The 21,405-nt window shown below is 36.1% G+C and overlaps 1 protein-coding gene across 1 annotated transcript in view; it reads right to left on the reverse strand.

Moving 5' to 3' along the window:
• Positions 1 to 21,405, reverse strand: part of itsn2a (intersectin 2a) — a 104,090-nt gene that overhangs the window by 46,479 nt on the left and 36,206 nt on the right. The window contains exons 3-10 of the mRNA XM_056480838.1: positions 17,394 to 17,486; positions 15,142 to 15,205; positions 14,391 to 14,554; positions 11,373 to 11,564; positions 11,012 to 11,072; positions 1,378 to 1,520; positions 1,194 to 1,257; positions 68 to 205 (exon numbers count right to left, since the gene is read on the reverse strand). Coding sequence (XP_056336813.1) covers positions 68 to 205; positions 1,194 to 1,257; positions 1,378 to 1,520; positions 11,012 to 11,072; positions 11,373 to 11,564; positions 14,391 to 14,554; positions 15,142 to 15,205; positions 17,394 to 17,486 — 919 coding nt within the window. The remainder of the gene's footprint in view (positions 1 to 67; positions 206 to 1,193; positions 1,258 to 1,377; positions 1,521 to 11,011; positions 11,073 to 11,372; positions 11,565 to 14,390; positions 14,555 to 15,141; positions 15,206 to 17,393; positions 17,487 to 21,405) is intronic.

Genomic DNA, 21,405 nt, shown 5'->3' on the forward strand with positions numbered 1-21,405 from the left:
ACACAGGCACAGAATAAGTCTCCTTCATAACACATTAATGCCAGGCGATCTGTGTGTGTGTGTTTACCTGAGTGAAGGAGGTACAAGGTCGGGAGGTAAAGTGAGAGGTAAAGGCCGTCCTGTCTTGGCCATTTCAACCAGATGCATCGCTAGAATAAACTCTTCAGCTCTCAACTGCCCATCACGATCCACATCAGCCAGAAACCTGTAGATAGAGGTAATATATATATATATATATATATATATATATATATATATATATATATATATATATATATATATATATGCACCCTTCTGAGATTATCCTGGAAGCATTCCAAATGTTTAATAGCTGAATCACAGTTCATAATTACACAACTGGCAACTAAACTGCAGACGCAACACCATGGAAGTAGATGTTTAACAACACTGCTCAAAGAAATAAGGTGCAATCCAAAGATTTATGTGTGGAAGTGAAAAATTAATTTTTATTTTATTTTATTTTATTTTATTTTATTTTATTTTATTTTATTTTATTTTATTTTATTTTATTTTATTTTATTTTATTTTATTTTATTTTATTCTACATCATTTTATTTTTGATCACACATTGTAAGAAATGTGCAAAAAACAATAAAAGCATTAAAATCAGATAATATGTTACATACAAGATACAGTTCAGCTAAATATTTCAAACTTTATATAGATATTATGCAGACATAATTGAAAAAAAAGAAAAAAATTTTATCTAAACACTAAAATGAAAAACTTAAAACGTTTAAAATGAAATTGTATATGTTATATACTTATACAGTATATACTGCACACTATACAGAGACGTGCAATACAAAACACTAATAAAACTGACAAAAACACAGCTAAATTTATTGATATCAATACATGCAAACATACATACAAAAACATATACATTCTTCCCCACTTGCATTTATAAAAAATTGCATACAACAATGTAACAAAGCTAAATGATAAGGGGAAAAGGAGGCTTAATTTTTTTTAGCAGAATAAATAAAGAATAAAATGAAAGTAAACTGGCAGACCCTTATAGATCACTGCCACACAAACAAAACGGCAGTTTAAAGCTTCCCAATATAAGATACATAACAATTTTTTACATATTATTATCAAAACCTGCATCCATTAAAGGCATCATGTTGTGTTTTATCTATAGTGAAGGTAGTGTTGTGTGAACTCACCATATGGTGGCAAGCTGTGTTTGTGTAAGGTTTGAAGCTGTGAGGGCATTTCTGACCTGGGGACCTTCAAACATACAGACTAACACGTTAATGCGTAACACAACAGGAGATGCTTACACATATTCATAAGCAAACATTCCCATTCCCTCTTTTTTTCCTGCGATCTACACACACATAAACTCACCTGACAGGTATCCACTCATCAGCTTGTCCAGGCTGTTGAACTGTTGTCGAAACTTCAGACGGGACGACTGAGGCACTGCCCAATCAGAAGCACTCGTTTTCGGGGAGTTACTCGCAAGGGAGGTGGTGGAGGACGAGTTAGAACTGTGGACATTTAGAAATATACATTATATTAGTATATATAATATGCATAGTAGCATGATTATATATATATATATATATATATATATATATATATATATATATATATATATATATATATATATATATATACACACATTTTATATATAATTACATATAATTATAATTATATATAATTTGTAGCACTTTTAATTTTCAAATTTAAAATATTAAAAATAATTAAAATATTTACAGTATTTTAGATTTATAGGCAAGATTAACAAAACAATGTTTGGTGTAAAAAAAAAAACAAGATTTTAAAAAAATAAAATAAAATAACACTTAAAAAATAAAAGTCCCATTTAAAGTTTTGGGGTAAATAAAAATGACCCCATGGGCAAGGTAAAAATGTTTATATTAAGATAAGTGATAATTTTGTTGGTGCCAAAGGTGTAATGGTATAAGAGCATCAACACATGCACTCCGGTGCTCATAGTGACCCGAGTTCGATTCCTGCCTCGCAGTTCCCTCTCTCTGCTTTTCCTGTCAATACTCTACTGTCCTATCCATTAAAGGTGAAAACCCCGAAAAATTACTATATAAAAAAAGATAAGTAACAATTTTACAAATAAAAGAAATTATTATTTTTGTCAGCTGGAAAACATTAAACTGAAATTTTTTAAAGACAGAGCAAAATAATGACTAATAAAAGGGTATGAACAGTTACTTTACATGAATTAATTTTCCCTTTCAGATGAAAAATTAACTTTTCTTACGCTTTTTATATTATATTTTTATATATAAATATAAAAATATTATATTTTTCCCTGCATAATTTACATTACTATACACTGCAAATTAGCATGAGAACACAGTCTCCTAAAATAAATTAATACATATAACAAAAAAATAGCATAACTAAATATAAATAACTTTTTTTTTTTATTTTATTTAATTTTATTTTCAGGACACTGTGGCCTCATGCTAATTTAGTAACATTCTGCAACTCTGCTTCTAAATATATAGTCCCTTATTAATTAATATATGGTATCCTTGAATGAGCTAATGATTTCTAAATATAGATCCTCTTCTTTCTCCAAATATGCATCTTCATTCCCATAATTCCTTAGAGTTTCATTTGCATACCCTTCTTTAAAAAAATATTCATAAATAGCATATGCATTCCGAATTCAACTGAGCATCATTTAGCAGCTGCTCATTAACAGCTAATATAATCCCCAAATGAACCAATAACCCAGACTATCATAAAACACAGACAACTGGTCTCGGTCTAGCTGCAAGATCAGCTTTCCTCCGGTGCTGAGAGTTTCTGCTGTGACATCATACTTTAAATAATTGATATGTCCGAGCAACGTTTGCGGAATCCTTATTGGGACTGTTATTACCACAACCGGGACCATTAAAACTCTAATTAAAACGTATGATTATGACCAATTCCATAGCAGTTTTACTCACTGCTGTCGTTTACTGATTTGAAATGTTCTGAGATAATACTAACAAGATGCAGCAGCCTATAGGTGAAATAAATGATAAGGTTGTGTCACAAGAAAAAGGATAGTAGATGCAGCTAGGATATGCTCACATTTACTAAAAAGAAAAGTTCACCCAAACATGACAATTCTGTCATTATTTACTCATCCTTCACTTTAACAAGTCTGTTTGAGAGTCTTTTTTCTGTTAAACAAAAATAAAAGTGCAGTCTTCCAACATGTTCTAGAATGTTGGGAGGGAAAAAACAACCCTTGACTTCTATCATATTTTTGATCCTACAGTGCATCCGGAAAGTATTCATAGCGCTTCACTTTTTCCAAATTTTTTTGTTACAGCCTTATTCCAAAACAGATTCATTTATTTCCTCAAAATTTTACACACAAAGCCCAAGAATGACAATGTGAAAAAATTTAAAAAATTTATTGTTTTAATTGTGCCACAAACTTGGCACACCTGTCTTTGGGAATATTTGCCCATTCCTCTTTGCAGTACCTCTCAAGCTCTATCAGGTCGGATGGGGAGCGACGGTGTTCAGCCATTTTCAGATCTCTCCAGAGATGTTCAATAGGATTTAGATCTGGGCTCTGGCTGGGCCACTCAAGGACATTCACCGAGTTGTTGTGAAGCCACTCCATTGATATTTTGATGGTGTGCTTTGGGTCATTTTCCTGCTGGAAGATGATCCGTCACCCCAGTCTGAGGTCAAGAGCACTCTGAAGCAGGTTTTTATTCAGGAAGTCTCTGTACATTGCTGCATTCATCTTTCCCTCTATCCTGACTAGTCTTCCAGTTCCTGCTTCTGAAAAACATCCCCACACCATGATGCTGCCACCACCATGCTTTACTGTAGGGATGGTATTAGCCTGGTGATGAGCGGTGCCTGGTTTTCTCCAAACGTTACGCCTGGCATTCACTCCAAAGAGTTCAATTTTATTCTCATCAGACCAGAGAATTTAGTTTCTTATGGTCTGAAAGTCCTTCAGATGCCTTTTGGCAAATTCCAGGCGGGGAGTGGCTTCCGTCTGGCCACTCTACCATACAGGCCTGATTGGTGGATTGCTGCACAGATGGTTGTCCTTCTGTAAGGTTCTCCTCTCTCCACAGAAGAATGTTGGAGCTCAGACAGAGTGACCATCAGGTTATTAATTATCTCCCTGACTAAGGCCCTTCTCCCCAGATCACTCAGCTTAGATGGCCGGCTAGCTCTAGGAAGAGTCCTGGTGGTTCCAAACATCTTCCACTTACAGATGATGGAGGCCACTGTGCTCATTGGAACTTTGAGAGCAGCAGAAATGTTTCTGTAACCTTCCCCAACCTTGTGCCTCGAAACAATCCTGTCTTGGAGGTCTACAGACAATTCCTTTGTCTTCATGCTTGGTTTGTGCTTTGACATGCACTGTCAACCCTGGGACCTTATATAGACAGGTGTATGCCTTTTCAAATCATGTCCAATCAACTGAATTTACCACAGGTGAACTCCAATTAAGCTGACAAAACATCTCAAGAAAGATCAGTGGAAAGAGAATGCACCTGAGCTCAATTTAGAGCTCCACAGCAAAGGCTGCGAATACTTACGTACATGTGATTTTTCAGCTTTTTAATATTTAATAAATTTGCAACAATTTCAGAAAATCTTTTTTTACATTGTCATTATGGGGTATTGTGTGTAGAATTTTGAGGAAACAAATAAATTTAATCCATTCTGGTATAAGGCTGGAACATAAACAAAAGTGGAAAAAGTGAAGAGCTATGAATACTTTCCGGATGCACTGTATTATGGATGTCAATATGGCTGCTTTTTTCCCAACATTCTTTGGAATATCTTATTTCATGTTCAACAGAAGAAAGAAATTTATAAAAGTTTAGAAGCACTTGAGTGTGAGTAAATGGTGAGGAGATTTTCACTTAGGGGGAACTATCCCTTCACTCAAAAAATGGAATTTGCTGTTTGTTCAAGCTACTTATTTAAATTGAGTTGAAACAACACAATTTTTGAGGTTTTTTGCAACAACGTAATTGTTTTATGTTCAGTCCACTTAAATTTGTAAAAACTAATAAGTCAACTTAATTCCTACATGTTGTCCCAACACAAATCGATAGGATGTGTGGAACCCAACATTTTTACAGTGTTTAATATCATATTCAAAACAAACATGCAAACACAGACAAATAGTAACCCAAACATCAAAGACAGCAATGGAAAAATAACAAAGCGATCCTCTCTCCTTTGTTCTCCTTGTTTACCTCCTTCATCAGTTCTAACTGCTGATGACTTAGCAACATTCTTTATAAATAAAATTATAATCATCAGCAATTCTACACACCGACAAACTGACAAAAATATCTGCAAGCATACACACTCGCCCTCTTGTTCTTTCCACTCTCTCAGGCAGTTAAGTAACGATGTGGAACAACTCTGCCCCTACACAAGATGCATTGAAACAAAGAGTGCTGTTTTCAATCCAAAGCACGTTGGTATTATTAACAATAAATCAATCTTCTTTTGCTGGAATCCTCTTTTTCCCACTCTCTCAGGCAGAAATGTCCAAACCATCGTTTCCAATCACACTACTACATGTCCCTGTCAGCTTTATCCTATCCCATCTCATTCGTCAAGCTGTTTTTTTCGCTCAGATATACCTCTACTCACTCACATGTCAACCTATCTCTTCCCACCAGCACCTTTCCTACATCATTTAAGCAGGCTCAGATAACCCCACTGCTTCAGAAACAAACTCATGCTCCCTAAAACTACAAACCAGACCATTTCTTCCATATATTGTTTGTCTTTCTCCCTCTGGACAGAAAACAGTCTGACTTCAAAAGCAGACATTTACCTGAGACTGCATTCGTCATGGTTTTTGAAGCTGCAGTACAAGACACGCTTGAGAAGTTTTTATATCATCAGCTCTCGTCTTGCTGGATCTGCTTTTGACATGCATGGTCGCCCACCAGATCTTCCCAGAAATTATTTTGACTAATAGTATTTCAGGAAGCACACTCCAGTGGAACTGCTCTCCAAGACTTCTATTAGGTCCATAAGGGTGTCTTGGAGTCTCAACATCTACTGGCATGTAAATGTCTCAACAGCTATTGGCATACCGCAAGTATCAGTATTTGAACTTTTATTCTGCATGTATACGTCAACACATTAAGAGACATGACTTTTTTTATCATTGCTATGCTGACGACATTTCACCCAGAGTGACAGTTCACCCAAATATAAACAATTACAGTTAATTTATTCTCCCTCAAGCCTGTTCCATCCGTGCTTGTTTTCACCATGTGCTCCTTTGTTCTGTTTCCCGCCATTCCATGTTCATTAGTTACACCTGTGTCTCACCCCTGTGTATCATCATGTTCTGTGTATTTATAGTGCTGCGTGTCATTCAGTCTTGGTCCGGTATTCTCAGTTGTGCTTTGTCGTCATCCCATTTCGTTCCTGTGTTATTGATGTCCTTCCAAGTGAGTGTTTGTAAATAAATCTAAGTGTTTGATAAATCCTGCCATCCTTTTGCCTTCCTTCGTGAGCCAAGGCATTACAAAGCCATTGATGATGTAGAGTAGCTGACTTTTTTTTTTTCTTCAGTAGTACAATAAAGAAGATTTTTAGCTGAATCCATTGTTCTTGATTCATAATTCTGGACTGACACAGCTTCAATTTACTAGAACTTCTATGTTAAGCTGCTTTGACTCAATCTACATTGTAAAAGTGCTATAAAAATAAATAGGAATTGAATAATTCATATGAAGTCATCCATTTTGGAAATTAAAAATAAACACACACAAACTATTATATTATTAGCTTTACAAACAGTTCTCATTGCACACACAGGTAGTATGCTTAAGCGTACACTTAGATGAGAGGTGACAAGAGAGTGTGGATGCCAAATGGTTCTTAACCTGTGATTATAATGAAGGATTCAGATTTCTACTTCAATCAACATTTATCCTTCTCTCATCATCCTGTTTCTCATGATTTTTTTAATTAAATATGATTATTTGACTATTTGAATGAGTATTTAACTTTGAAATGATATTTGAATAATGAATAAAGTTAACACATTGCTTAATATAAGAATGTTCAGTGCCTTTGCCTGTCTCTTTGTAAATATTTTCAGGAGCCACCAAACTAGGTCAAAGGTCTCGGAGACCTCAAGTGGAACTGAAGGGCGGAGGACTGGAAACAACTGTTTCTATTGTTATTTCTATGGGTTAATACAATCTAAAATGTCTAAAGTGATTTTGCTGTATTTACAGTTAATTCTTTTAAAGTGATTCTACTTTTTATTCAAGATAGTCTTTGTGTAGTAAGGATATAACTGCCTGAATGTAGATTATACCGGTTTTTAACCAGTTTTGATAAAGACAGCTGAGAGTATACTCAGCCCTGGGTAAGCAACAGATTGTACTTGAAGTGTGTGTGTTCTATTTGATTGTGGATCCGTTTCACAGGTCTGGAGTCAGCTCTAAACAGTATAGTGGATGTCTGCTGTTTATATGCTTAAGATATTGTTCAGAATTGTGCGCACGTGGAATTTTTCCTAGTCTATCTGTGTTTTAACCAATCAGGTTAGAACACTTATATGTATGACGCAGTTAATGACGTTATGTGAGAGTATAATTGTTATTTATTTGTGATTGTAAGCAGAGAGGCCTAGGAACTCATTGCGAGTGTTGAAGCTGGCTTCTGCTGATGAAACTGCAAACTATCTTCAGTAAACTTTATTTATTTATTTGACTCCGGCTCTTCTTCATCTGACAGACTGGTCATTCTTTAGGTTAAAACTGTAACTTACCCCTACAATAAGATGCGAACATATGATAAATTACATTTGCAGGCATGAATCCATTCTGATAAATAATCTTGTATCTAAGTGCACGCTCATGCATACGTCATCAGTCAGCTGGAAGGTTATGTTCACCACACTCATGTGCACGCCAGAACTGTGGATTAAAGCATTAATACTGTAAATAATGTTCAATTTCTTTCACAGTCTGATCATTTTGCTTCATAAGACCTCAGTGTATCATCAGGATCAACAAGGATTGATCAGGACTTGTTTATGTGTTTATTTTAGATCTCAAAAACATATGGCCATTGATTTGAATTTTACGAATCTCCAATGGTGAAGCAAACTAACTGTAAATTTTCATTTTTGGGTGAACTATCCCTTTAAGTCTCTCATTCTCGTCTGATCATTTTAGCAAAGCTGCTCGAATCTCAGGTTGAACGAGAGTCATTTCTCATTGGAAAGGACATTCAACTCAACCCTGCCAAGACAGAACCGCTTGGACAACCCAACACTTCATCACAACTTCTAGGCACATTAACCATAACTCCTTCCAAAAGCCAGGAATCTTGGAGGTTGGGTGTGATGAATCGATGACTGGATTACTAGAATGCCCCAGTCCTGCAGATTTGGCTTACACAACATTGTGAAGATCAAGCACTTCATATCCGAACATGCTACACAACTCCTTATCCAGGAACTTATTCTATCCAAGCCGGATTACTGTAATGCTCAATTGACAAACCTTCAAGTCTCTCCAGCCAACACTATCAATCCTCTACAACTGATACAGAGTTCAGGAGCGAATGTGGTACATTCACAAAATACGTACAAATTGTTCATTAAACCAATAATTAAGAATAGTGTTATATCATCTCATCAGCTTTTGCACTCTCAATTCAATTCAACAGTTTTCACCATTACTCTGCTTCATGCTTCCATGATTATAAGTTTTGATTAGTTTAGCTCATTCATGAACATAAGTCCCTTAGGCGCGTGTCAAACACACGACGCAATAAGGTGCAAGATATGTTTGGCATTATTTGTTGCTATTTTCAAACCAGTGCAGCCCTAATTTTCACGTTTGGCTCCACGTTGTTTAAATAGCAAATCCATTTGCGCCACTTTGTGGACTCATGGGTGTTCCAGTCTGTAAAGGAGGTGTGTTAAAGCGCATTGTTGGCATGTTGCCATTTTAAAAAACTGAAAAGCTGGTCTAAAGTCCAGCGCAGAGCACGTTAGTTATGCGTCTATGCAGGTTCAAATGCTTACACATTGCTTAGTACACACAGGATGTACAGCAATACACAAATATCTTTACTTATGAAAAAAATTTAAGGATTTAAATGTTACAAAAACTATTATTTTCTATAAATATAAAAACCACTGCCTCCAAGCTTTCATCATGTCAGATTTTTTAAAAGTATATTCAAGCCTATTTGCATTTGTTTAATGTTGTTATTATTATTAGCAGTATTATTGATTATATGCATCTTTATATTTGTTTTAATAAAAACAAGTTTAGATTGTCCATCTGTCGGGTTTTGTAGACGTATGCGTCACTAAGTGGGGCATAAAAATACGAAGGACATGTGTTTGGATTTAACTGGGTATAACCACACTTCATTATTATTATTTATTTATTAGTCTGCTGGAAATTAGAACTGAATTTAGAAATAGATTTGAAACAAATCTTTGTGCTTAACAAACAAAACTAAATATGTACAGTAGGCTAATAGATGTGTTCAGTGGAGTGTGTAGAGTAAAAATAAATAAAGAGAAAGAGGCCGAATGGAAGAGGCTCGTTCTTTATCTTCGCAATGCTGATGGTCTGTTTAACCGTTTTCTCGCTAGTAAAGCGTTCAGTTTTTCCTCTGGCAAAGTCCACCATGTAAATAGCAAATGTGTCATCGCGTGACGCAACTAACTCTTAAAAGGAATGGGAGACGAGACTCTGATTGGTTTAATGCACGTTATGCTCAAAACACACCCATAACTCATTTAGCAAATAAGCACAACCCTGTTAGACCATGCGCCAGGGGTGCAGATAGTATTTTTCTGTCCTTAAAATAGTAAAAGTTGATTCGCACATGACCTTTTTTGCGCCATGCGCTTTAGACTTTGCGCCTAGATCGTTAAAATAGAGCCCATACAGTGTAACAACTACCATGATTCCACACTGACGTTTAAAAAAACGGCTTTGTTTGTGAATATGCTAAATTTACATACTGTGCATTTAAATAGTTGCAAAATAGCATTTAAAAGTCTCTGTCCATCAATTTGCTTTGGAGACAATATATATTTGTGCTTCAAATTCAAGACATCAATGTTTGACTAAAGAAAAAAAAATTGGTTCTGCAACCCTACACCTAAACATACTATTCAGACTAATGTTTCCTCTAGATGCTGGCATTCTTCAAGTAAACAGAGCATTGTGCTGCCATAAATAACCATTGTTGGCAATAGCATTCAAAACACGTTTTAGGGTTTATGATCTAAAAAAAAAAAAAATCAACATAATAAGAAGATCTGGCTAATTCAACCTAAAATTTAGTTGAATTAGATTCCTTGACTATCATTTAGAGCAAAATTTCAACACTGCGTTTTAAATATTTATATTTATAATGTATTTTATATAGCAATTATAACCAGCATATATTTTTCCTAAAATATTTGGATGAACACTTCTAAGTGAATGACACAAGTCAGAATTGACACTGGTCAATTGCTGAATAGTCTTCTTAATGATTCACTGAAATGAAGGAATTTCATGGACACAGAAACTTAATGGCTAAATAAAAAATACAGTAAAATCATTGCAACATAAGCAATATATTCTGTAGATCACCCAGCCCTGGACACAAATTTGTTTTTAACAGGCACTGAGCAGGTATTAGTGAGTTTATTACAGGCTCCTGAACCACCACAAGGAGGCTGAATGACTCTCGGAGGAAGCCTAACAAGATCCTATTAAGATAGAAGGAGACAGCTGCGCTATTCAGCCACTCTGTCAGCAAACAAAATCTTATTTACTACAAACTTCTAGCACTGGCAAAACAAGCCCAGTGCAGCAGAGTGCCTAAGAGTGCAATTCTAAGAAAATCACTGTCTTCTTCCGTTCTCATACTTAAACACGTGCATGCAACAGATACTACACCCATATTCCAGTACAAACATGGACGTTGAACTTATAGTATGTATGGTTCACACCTGCTAGAGCCAAGGTCCAAGAGTGAGTGAGATTTACTTAAACCACTGGACACTGGGAATGCTGGAAAGATAAATAAAAAGGGAATTATTTAAAGCACATTCAAATTTTGTAACTGAGTTCTAGATTAAGCAATTATCCATGTTTGAGTCTCACTATTTAATGGTACATGCATACTTGTCTATCTGTGCAAAAAGCTGAATATGCAGAATTGGAAGTCATGTTAAATGTTGAATTTTAATAACATTGTTATAATAAAACACATCTAACTATAGTACACTGACTTTTCTTACATGTTATAAAAATTATTTCATTATATCATCTGAGTAAAAACAACTGTGTATTCATAATTGAGGGAGTAACCTGGTGTTGGTGTGAGGAGAGTTGCATTGCCATTAGGTAAGGCTGGCACACTGATAGAGTTGGGCATCTGAGGCAGTGGCCCAGACATCAGGGTGGGCACAGGAACTAAAGGGGCCATGACAGGGCATGTGGGAACGGGTGTTAGAATGGGCATCACCGACATGGCAGAGAGATTTGGCATGGAGCCCATACCTGAAATAAAAACAGATTATCTGATATCATTTCTATTAGGGCTGCCCAATATATCGTTTCAGCATCCACATCGCAATGTGTTCATTCGCAAAAGTCACATCGAAGAATATGTGATGTCAAGTCTGGATTATAATTGATCATTTCGCAAGTGTTTTTGAGAGCTGTGACTGTATTAGGATTTTAAAAGCATTCAGGCATTAGAAATTGCAGCACTTGTAACTTTGAATTGTTTATACAACGAAGACTATGCAGTATTATTTTACATTTCATTATTCAAATACTGTATAGCTGAATTCAGTTAGACTTCTCAGAAAACAATAAAATGCTGTTTATTTAATTGGTATCTTTTTATTTATTGAATGTATATGCTTGTAGATTGTTTATTATATTTTTATGCAAATTCACTCCCCACAGAATCATCCCAATCAATATAAATTCATTCTAAATAGTTATTCAAGGCATAGTGTAATTGTATTCATATAGCAACATACAGTATATTGCAGAATAAAAAAATATCGCAATGTTAGGAATTTTCCAGTATTGTGAGGCCCTAATTTCTATACAATTTATTGGTGCCATACTAATTATTAGGTGATTTATTTATTTATAAGTACTAGCTCATGAAAAAAACTAAATTCTAATAAGAGATTTTCCACAGATTATATTTAACAATGGTATTCTGTTTGGATTAATAAAAAACATTTACTTAATAGTAAATGTAGAAAATCTAATCTTGAATCACATTCATTAGTATATTTTCATATTAAGCATTTATGCTTGATTTTGGATTTTAATTAGTTTGCTTTGTTTTTAGCTAATACCAACATTTTATTTCATATGAGCTTTGATTAACACTTGAACTATGAGGCAGTCAATTTAATTTGATAACTTTGCAATAAACCCCATAGAACTACAGTACACTGACTTTTCCTAAATATGTGTATATTTCATTCTAGCATTGACATAAAAGTCAAATGGACTGTATGCATTTCAGCATATGCAGCTTTTTCCCATGCCTTTGAATATGCTTGCCTCTGTTGCCAAGCAACTTTGTGCTAACAAAACATAACTTTCTGAAAAAAAACATAACTTTGCCTCATACATGTATTTCAAAAGCAGAAGCATTTTAACTGCAGTAAAAAAACATTGCTCTCCCACTTGCCAAACGAAATGAGATAAGAACCTTCACAGGTGATCTAGTAACTTATTAATAAACAATTATAAGCTATATTACAAAAAATATATATTTTCAGAATAATGACTATAAAATATAAAAGATAAAAGATTCAAAGATTAGTTATAAAATCTTAAAAGAGTGGTTCACTATGATATTTTAAACTTTAGTTACATGTCTGAATGTAATACGCACAAAGTTCAAGACAAACGGAGACATTGGCTTTTACAGAGTTAGCTTAGCAAAGCCTACAGCGAATGAAGTTTGGGGACTACAAAAAAATACATCTGGGTTAGTGACATCTCAAACACTTTAGGTTTGCGCAATAAACACCCTGCACAGCAAAGGGGCGTGGCCAGAGGCGAGGCAATGTTATGGCAAAGAAAGTTAAAATGTCATCCAAACGCAGCTATTTCCTCAGAGCTTATTTTGTTTCTGTATTTGGGCTTCCAAAGGACACGACACAAAGAGAGAAATGCTTATTTTCATTTTAATTATATTCAGAGAATTATAAAATATATATAGCTAGCATTTGACAAAGGACAGCTTCTACAATCTCTCCCAGTTCAGTGCTGGATTGGGATAAAAACTCCTCAAAGAAGAAGCAGCTCCAACTAGAATAGACAAAGCTGTGGATTGTGAGCCACAACCTGTAAGTATTTTTATTTTTTTAAAATGGATCTATTACATGCACAGTTTCTAGCTTTAACAATATGTTGTAGCAAGGATGTAAAGAAGGATGCAAACAATGGGATATGCTGCTTGGCACAGTTAACAATTTAGCTACAAATTCACATTTATCCATCAAACCCCTGAACACAGCCACAATCTTCACCAGTGCTGCAGTGTCTCTCTATGCGACCACTTTCCATAGGTTTTACATCTTAAACACCAATCTCACAAAAGATATGTGAATGTTTTATAGTACTTACACATGCTTATTCCGAATATATGTGAAAGACACTTGTCAGATTTTATTTAAGAGAGCAGGCGTGAGGTTCAGCTGTGTCCTCTGTGTCATTTTTTGTCTGATTCAGGCTAAAACTAATTCGGCTGACAGCTACTCTGACTGACTGCTTACACAGCGCATAAGCGCATACTTGTAGGGGCGTGACGCTTTACCTGATAATGTGGATTCGCAAATCACAGCACATTATGTTAGCTGACCAATCAGAGCCTCTTGGCCTTTCGGAGGAACTAGGAAATATGATAGTCGTTTTCATGTTACCTGAGTAGCGGTATATAATCACAGTAAGATATATGAAAAAATGGCTTGATTTTTTACAAATGAAGCATGAGCACATGAGCTTTACATCTTATAAACAAAACAAAGCCTTAAAATACACTCTGGACCACCCCTTTAATATAAGCTTACAATACAAAAACAAAATCTATTGGGTAATGTCTTATGTGAACGTTCCAAATGACCATAGAATTCTGGTTGTTTTAGTGTTTAAAAAAAATATGAATAAAAACAACACTGATTTATTATTTATTATTTATTTATGAGTTTTAACATCATGAATTGACATATTTCATATAAAAAATGATAACATATATCCTAAAATAACATCACTTTACTCACAAGTTAATATGAGCCTTAACAAACCAACCACAAAGCAAACAAAGCTCACTTAGACGTTCACTCTTACCGAAGCGTGCTGATGACGTCATCACAGGGGTGGGCGTCTGCTTCATGATGATCGGCAGGCTGGACGGAAGTGGCTGACCCTGCAGCTGCAGTTTAATTAGTTTCATTGCAATAGAGAACTCCAATCTGTCCATCTTCCCATCCTTTCCTATGTCCGCCAGAGCCCTGAAAGAAAGGAAGCAGCCATTCTCATCAAACGTGGCTTACAGGGCACTAATTGCTATTACAATCCCAGCGGAGATGCCCGCTTGGTGTGTGATGACAAAGCAGTATTACAGTGAGTTCAGATCTTTGTTATGTAACCCTATTTATTTATGAACATTTTTTTGACATCAAACACTCTGCATCCTGCATCAGCAAATCTACGTCCTGTTTGTGGATGGGCGACAGTGTTTACATCAGTAGACTAACCGCAGACAGGAAGAGGTTGCTTTTGGGAACCTCCACCCTCCAGAGAGGTATGTGGCTACAAATGCACTTTGTCCCACAAGTTTCATTTCACAATGCTATTGTGATAGATGCAGCCTTGTCATAGAAAACACAACATACATGCACACAAACACAAATCCTGCATACATGTGGAGTTAAAAATACGCACAAGGAGGTCAATTTTCTTTTATTTAACATGGTTTTCAAATTTAAAGCAATGTATTTCACATTTTAGAAAGAAATAGGAAGGGCAAGACGTTTGAAGAAAAGTAGAACCGGATTAAGTGTACATTAAGGGTGTGTTTGTGTATGTGTACACTCACCAGATGTCTGCCAGGACCGATGTGGGAAGACCAGATTGCAGGAAAAACTTTCTTGCTTGATCTCCTAGAAAGAAATGAAATGTTAGTGATGTTAACGTATAATTGCAGAATACAGACACAGGCTTTAGCATTTAAGTGAAATGATTTACATTTTCAAAAACGACAACAAAAAAGTAATATTATGCAGTGAATGCTTTCTGTTTTGGGCATCGTGATGGCACCGTGGGCAGCAAGAAGGTCGCTGGTTCGAGCCTCGGCTGGGTCAGCTGGCATTTCTGTGTGGAGTTTGCATGTTCTCCCAATGTTCACGTGGGTTTTCCTCTGGGTGCACCAGTTTACCCCACAGACCAAAGACATGCGGTACAGGTGAATTGAATAAGCTAAATTGGCCGTAGTGTATGAGTGTGGGTGTTTCCCAGTGTTGGGTTGTTGCTGGAAGGGCATCCGCTGCGTAAAACACATGCTGGATAAGTTGGCAGTTCATTCCGCTGTGGTGACCCCGGATTAATAAAGGGACTAAGCCGAAAAGTAAATGAATAAATGTTTTTCTATTTTAGTATATTTTAAAATATTCCTGTGGTGTATTTTCAGCTCTCACTACTCCAGTTTTCAGTGTCACGTTAATCTTCAGAAATTATTCTGCTAATTTGCGTCTCAATTAATGCCTCTTATTAATATCAAGGACAAAAAAACAGTGGTGCTAGTTAATATTTTTGTGGAAATTGTTCTGGAATTACTAGAAAATGCAAATTCTCATAGCAATTATTTCAAAAATAACATCATACATGGCTTTAATATCAATTTTGATCATTTCAAGAGACATTTCACCTCAAAATAAATATTGACTATTTTACTTTACTTTTATTAGCACTTCTATTTACTTTAAGTGGTCTGCAAACTTTATATATTTTCTTTTTTTAGATTGACACAGAAGGTTGTGTCAAACCTTTCAACACAAAGAAATATATTCTGAAGAAACTGTTTTTTCATAGTAGGAGAAAAATATACAATATAAGTCAATGGTTACTGGTTCCCAACATTTTTCAAAATAACCTCTAAATAAATTACACCTTTTGTTTTAAAGGGCACCTATTGTACCCCTTTTTCAAGATTTAAAATAAGTCTTTTGTGTCTCCAGAATATGTCTGTAAAATTTCAGATCAAAACACCATCAGATTATTTATTAGACCTTTCAGAAGTTCGTGATTTTCTGCTCTGAACACAATGTAGCTGTTTTTGTTGCCTGAGCCTTTAATGCTAGTTCTCCCCGCCCACCGTTCCCACATGCATGTCAGAGTGTGCCTCAATCTCCGCCTTGGCTGCTTCAGAAAAACAGCACAGTGACAGACATAAAGTAAGCAGATCTCCCGTAATGTTTGTGAGAAATACTACAATAAGAACTCTCTCAATGATTATTTGATGTATTTGTTGTGGAGTTAATTCAAGCCTTTCTGCAACGATGAGTTTCTGCAAAGAAGAGTCACATACAATGTCGTCTTAAAGTTCACGCACACACACTGCACACATGTTTAACTTTGCACTGTTTTTGCATGGTAAATGTGACAGGATACATGTTAATATCCACTGCTGTATGGACATCCATTATGTTAATGTACAAAATAAACCTGATTTAATGTCCACAAACTGGGATTGATGCGTCGTCTTTTATTATTGTTCTGACACGCGGCTGTAGTGATAAAGACGATAAAATCTCTGTAATTCATTACAAACATGCACTGTTTTAAAAAACGTTTTAATTTTGTAAAACTCCTACTTTATCACATTTGATGAAGATTGATGATCACAGAGAGCTGAACAGATCTTTTAATCCTAGTTGCTTTGCACACGCCCTGACTTGTTCAAATGATTATATGCGTTACTATGGCGACATGTTAATACACAGCTGTTAATCAATTCGGTGGGCCGGGAAACCACACACACAATGTCACATTGCGGTGGACCTCAAAATGTGAGGGATTTGGATCCTATTTTTATGTCAGGAAATAAAAAAAAGAGACTTATTGTCTTTATATTACTCCAATATGACTGTGGACACGCTATACCTGCACACAGTTCTGTCCAAACAGCCCTTTCCGCCCTTTAAATAAATAAATAACTCCTAAATAAATAACTTATTTTTATTTTAAACATAAAAAAGAAACAAGTGAAGGGAGTAAATGATGACAGAATTTTCAATTTTGGATGAAATCTCATTGATCTTAAACCTTCATACTATCTGTGCTCTTTCTTACCTGACAAATATCCCAGGGTGGGAGCCAGCGAGTCAAACTGTTTGTCATGTTTCCCCCTCTCCTCTGGAGTTATAGCCCAAATAGAAAAGCCACCTGTGATGATGAGAGGGACAGAAAATGAAAGAGATTTTTATTTTGATTATCCCGTCCTGTCTTCACAAATCTCTTTCTGGATCAACTGTTGTTTTTCCACTTTCTGGGTTTTGAAGTTCCTGCCAGTTCTCTGCGAGATGTTGTCTGTTGCTTTGGCGAAAGCTGTTTGACTTGTATAATCCAGGCATTAGAGGTGTTTTACTGGAGGGAGGCTGCATGTTTCACATTTTTAATAGAATGACAGCCCCATTAATAACTCTTCAGTATTTATTGTCGAGCATGGTGTCTTTTAGAGGCAGCAGGCGAAGATCCATCAAAAATGTCAGTGTAAATGACACTTAACGTGCTCAAAGTGGGTCAATCTCAACACAGCTTTCGCATAGAGTGCTGAAAGCGAGCCTTTATCAGCTGCTGGCATTTTTTGACACTGCTCTTAATAGGTTCAGACAGTGCTTCATTTGAAATATACAGCTATTTAGCAGATCTGACCACAGCTGCAGTAGGCTCAAATTGCCATAGTTTTTCGAAACAAGATACATGTATTTATTTATTTATTTATTTATTTATTTATTTAAGCTATTAATTATTCATAAAAAAATAATATGCTATTGCACATAATACTAATTATGTCTCAAGAAAAGGCTAATTGCAGTCTTTCTTAGTTGATGAGAGAAAGGGGCAAATGTTAGTACACACTAACAGTTTCTTCTCTTCCTCTCTCTCTCTTTCTCTCTCTCTCTCTCTCTCTCTCTCTCTCTAGGGGGGACACATACACTACTTTCAGCTCATGTTTGCTGCACAGTCAGCAGCTCTGAGATTCAGAAAAAGGCCATCATGATTAATTAAGCACAGGTCTATTAAATAATGTGATGTCTTTCTTAACAGAAATTTAGTCCATTCAACAACAAAAAAAGTTTGTTTTAGATAACAGGCCTGCACTTAAGCAACTGAGCAGCTTTTTAATAGAACAAAATAACACATTAATGACTCAACGTACTGTAGGTGCACTAAAAAATGTCTTTCCTATTTAATAAAGGCTAATCTCTAAAGAAATACATAGTCATTATATTTGAAATATATGATTCTGTGACCACATTTACAGTACACATCAGCAGAATAGAGTTGTCGGTCAAGCCTGTGAGTTATTATTACGATTGCATTACAATTGCGTTACTACATATTGTGGTTACTTACGGGAGTGACAACCACATTTTCCAAATGAACTCATCGCCATAAAATCAGGCTCAAACCAGGATGCGAATTACAGTGGAGTTGGGAGGGTTTGACGCCCCAATTCATTCTTTATCCCCCTGAAGGATGTCAAAATTACATAAAAAGTACATAATTAGCACTTTAGCCTAAAAGAAGGTGCAAACTTCTAACAAACGTTTTCTGAACAACTTTTGAAAATGTTTCACTGATGCTGAATTCTAAAAACTGACACATGGCACATGATGCGATGATTAAACTACAAGGACACACATGGATGAATGCAAAATTATAAACTAGTTAGCCTATAAGCAGGATACAGGAAATATTTATTAGGGATGCTCCGATCAATCAGTTGAAGATTGGTATCGGCTGATAATCGCATTTAATGACTCGATTGGTACTCACCAATCTGGTCGATCTCATGAACTGATTGCAGGTGTTTGTTTATGAGTTTACAAGCAGAGGAGGACGCACATGCGCTCCCGTATATTATGCATAGCCTATAGCAGCCACAACACGTGAGGAGGTAAATAATGCATGGGGGCTTGAGCGATCGATGCGCTCGCATCACAGCAGCTAAAATATATATACAGATGCAAGCGACCTGTTTTTACATCTTTATCTCTTTGTTGCAAGTGCAGCTATTGTATTTGAAAATATTTGAATGGTCTTGCATTTATTTAGGCCAAAACTTATTAGATAAAACTTAAAAAGATTAGTTAATATAATAACTTCTTGTAATACACTTATTGTAATAAACAGAATTTTATAGACCTATTTCATTCATTCATTCATTTTCAGCTTAGTCCCTTTATTAATCTGGGGTCGCCACAGCGGAATGAACCACCAACTTATCCAGCATGTTTTACTCAGCGAATGCCCTTCCAGCTGCAACCCATCACTGGGAAACACCCATACACACTCCTTTACACACATACACTACGGACAATTTAGCTTACCCAATTCACAACATGTCTTTGGGCTTGTGGGGGAAACCAGAGCACCTGGAGGAAACCCACGTGAACATGGGGAGAATGTGCAAACTCCACACAGAAATTAAACATATTTCCTTTTGGTAAAAGATTAATGGATTTATAGGTGTGCGATTTAAATTCTTATGCATCAATTAGGCACTTCAAACTTTTTCTTGATTCAGACATGTTGAATTTTTTTTTCATCATTTGCAATGTTTCCAAATTGCAGTGTTTGTCCCAATTTTTATATCTGTCATATTATTTTCTGTAAAGCTGCTTCTGGCCATGCACACTAAATGGTTATAAGACACGTGTTTAAGGGATTATATGTTGCATACTTAATTTATTCTCTAAGGCTGGGTATCATTCCAAAATTTTCGATACCGATACCGATACCCTGAATTCGATACCGGTTCCGAACGATACTTTTTTCGATACTTTTATTTTAAGAAATATATTTTAACAAGATTATTTTTTCAGGATGTTTGTGACACTTTTTACAGCAGGCTTATCTCTAAGACCAATAAACAAAAGAACAAAAGCACAAAATGAACAAAGTGTAGTTAACACAATATATTAGTGCAAACAGTTTTAATAAAGTTCAAGCAGTTTTAAATCAATCAATTTTAAGTTTTTGTGAGGCTTACTGCTGCTTAAAGGTTTAGTTCACCCACAAATTGAAATTCTGTCATTAATTATCCACAAATGAAGATATTTTGGATTTAATCCAAGAGCTTTCTGATCCTCCCATGGATAAATCATTAAATAAAGTTATTTTTGTTTACTTTACGCACAGAAGTATTCTCGCAGCTTCATATAATTATGATTGAACCACTTATATCACATGGACTTATTTTGACTATGTTTTTGGTTCCTTTCTAGGCATTGAAAAATGCATTATAAAGCTTGAAGCATCAAAATCGGTACTCAGTACCGGTCGATCACCATGACAAACAATCGGTACTCGGCTGCAAAAATCCTGATCGGAGCATCCCTTATATTTATATTTGTGGGGGAGCTGATATTGGGACTATTCTGAGGAAAAATGTTTAAACTTATAATCTTATTAAATTAACAACATGTCATGGATTGGTCAGGCTCTCACGACCCCCACTCACGAAGATCACCATCACCTGACTTCTAATGAGCACACAGCTGCATCACATTCACGAGCACCAGATAAAAGCACAGCACTCCAGTCGCTCATTGTCCGGGCTCGTCTCGACGAAAGCGGACAACTGAGCGACCACTCAGCGTAGTCATCCTCAGCTAAACAAACGATTTACTTACCTGTTCTCTTTGTATTCCTCCTAGTCTTCCTGGTCCTCCCGAATCGTCCTGTCTTCCAGTCCTTCCAAGTCTGTGTCATCCTCTGTCAGCTGTATCTGGTGTGTGCTGTCCATCCTCGTGTATTCCTGTTACCCAGCCACGGAGGAAAAGACCCCAACATCATTCCTGATCCTCCTGGCTATCCTTCATGTGCTCCTTGTTGTCATTCAATAAACACCCTAACGTTTCCTTACCTCTGTCTCCTGTCCGCTTCATAACAGAAGCCCGGACCCATAACGACGACAACATGAGCACCCTCGATCACTTTCAAGAGCTGGTGGACCAGTTGAAGCGGATTCTACAGCCACCAGCTCCACTTTCCAACGCACCACCAGCACCGAGCACTTCCGCCTCCACAGTTTCTTCTTCGGCCCTTCCTTCCAGTCCCATGGCCCGACCAGCGC

Source organism: Danio aesculapii, chromosome 20, assembly GCF_903798145.1.
Source record: "Danio aesculapii chromosome 20, fDanAes4.1, whole genome shotgun sequence".
Taxonomy (NCBI): domain Eukaryota; kingdom Metazoa; phylum Chordata; class Actinopteri; order Cypriniformes; family Danionidae; genus Danio; species Danio aesculapii.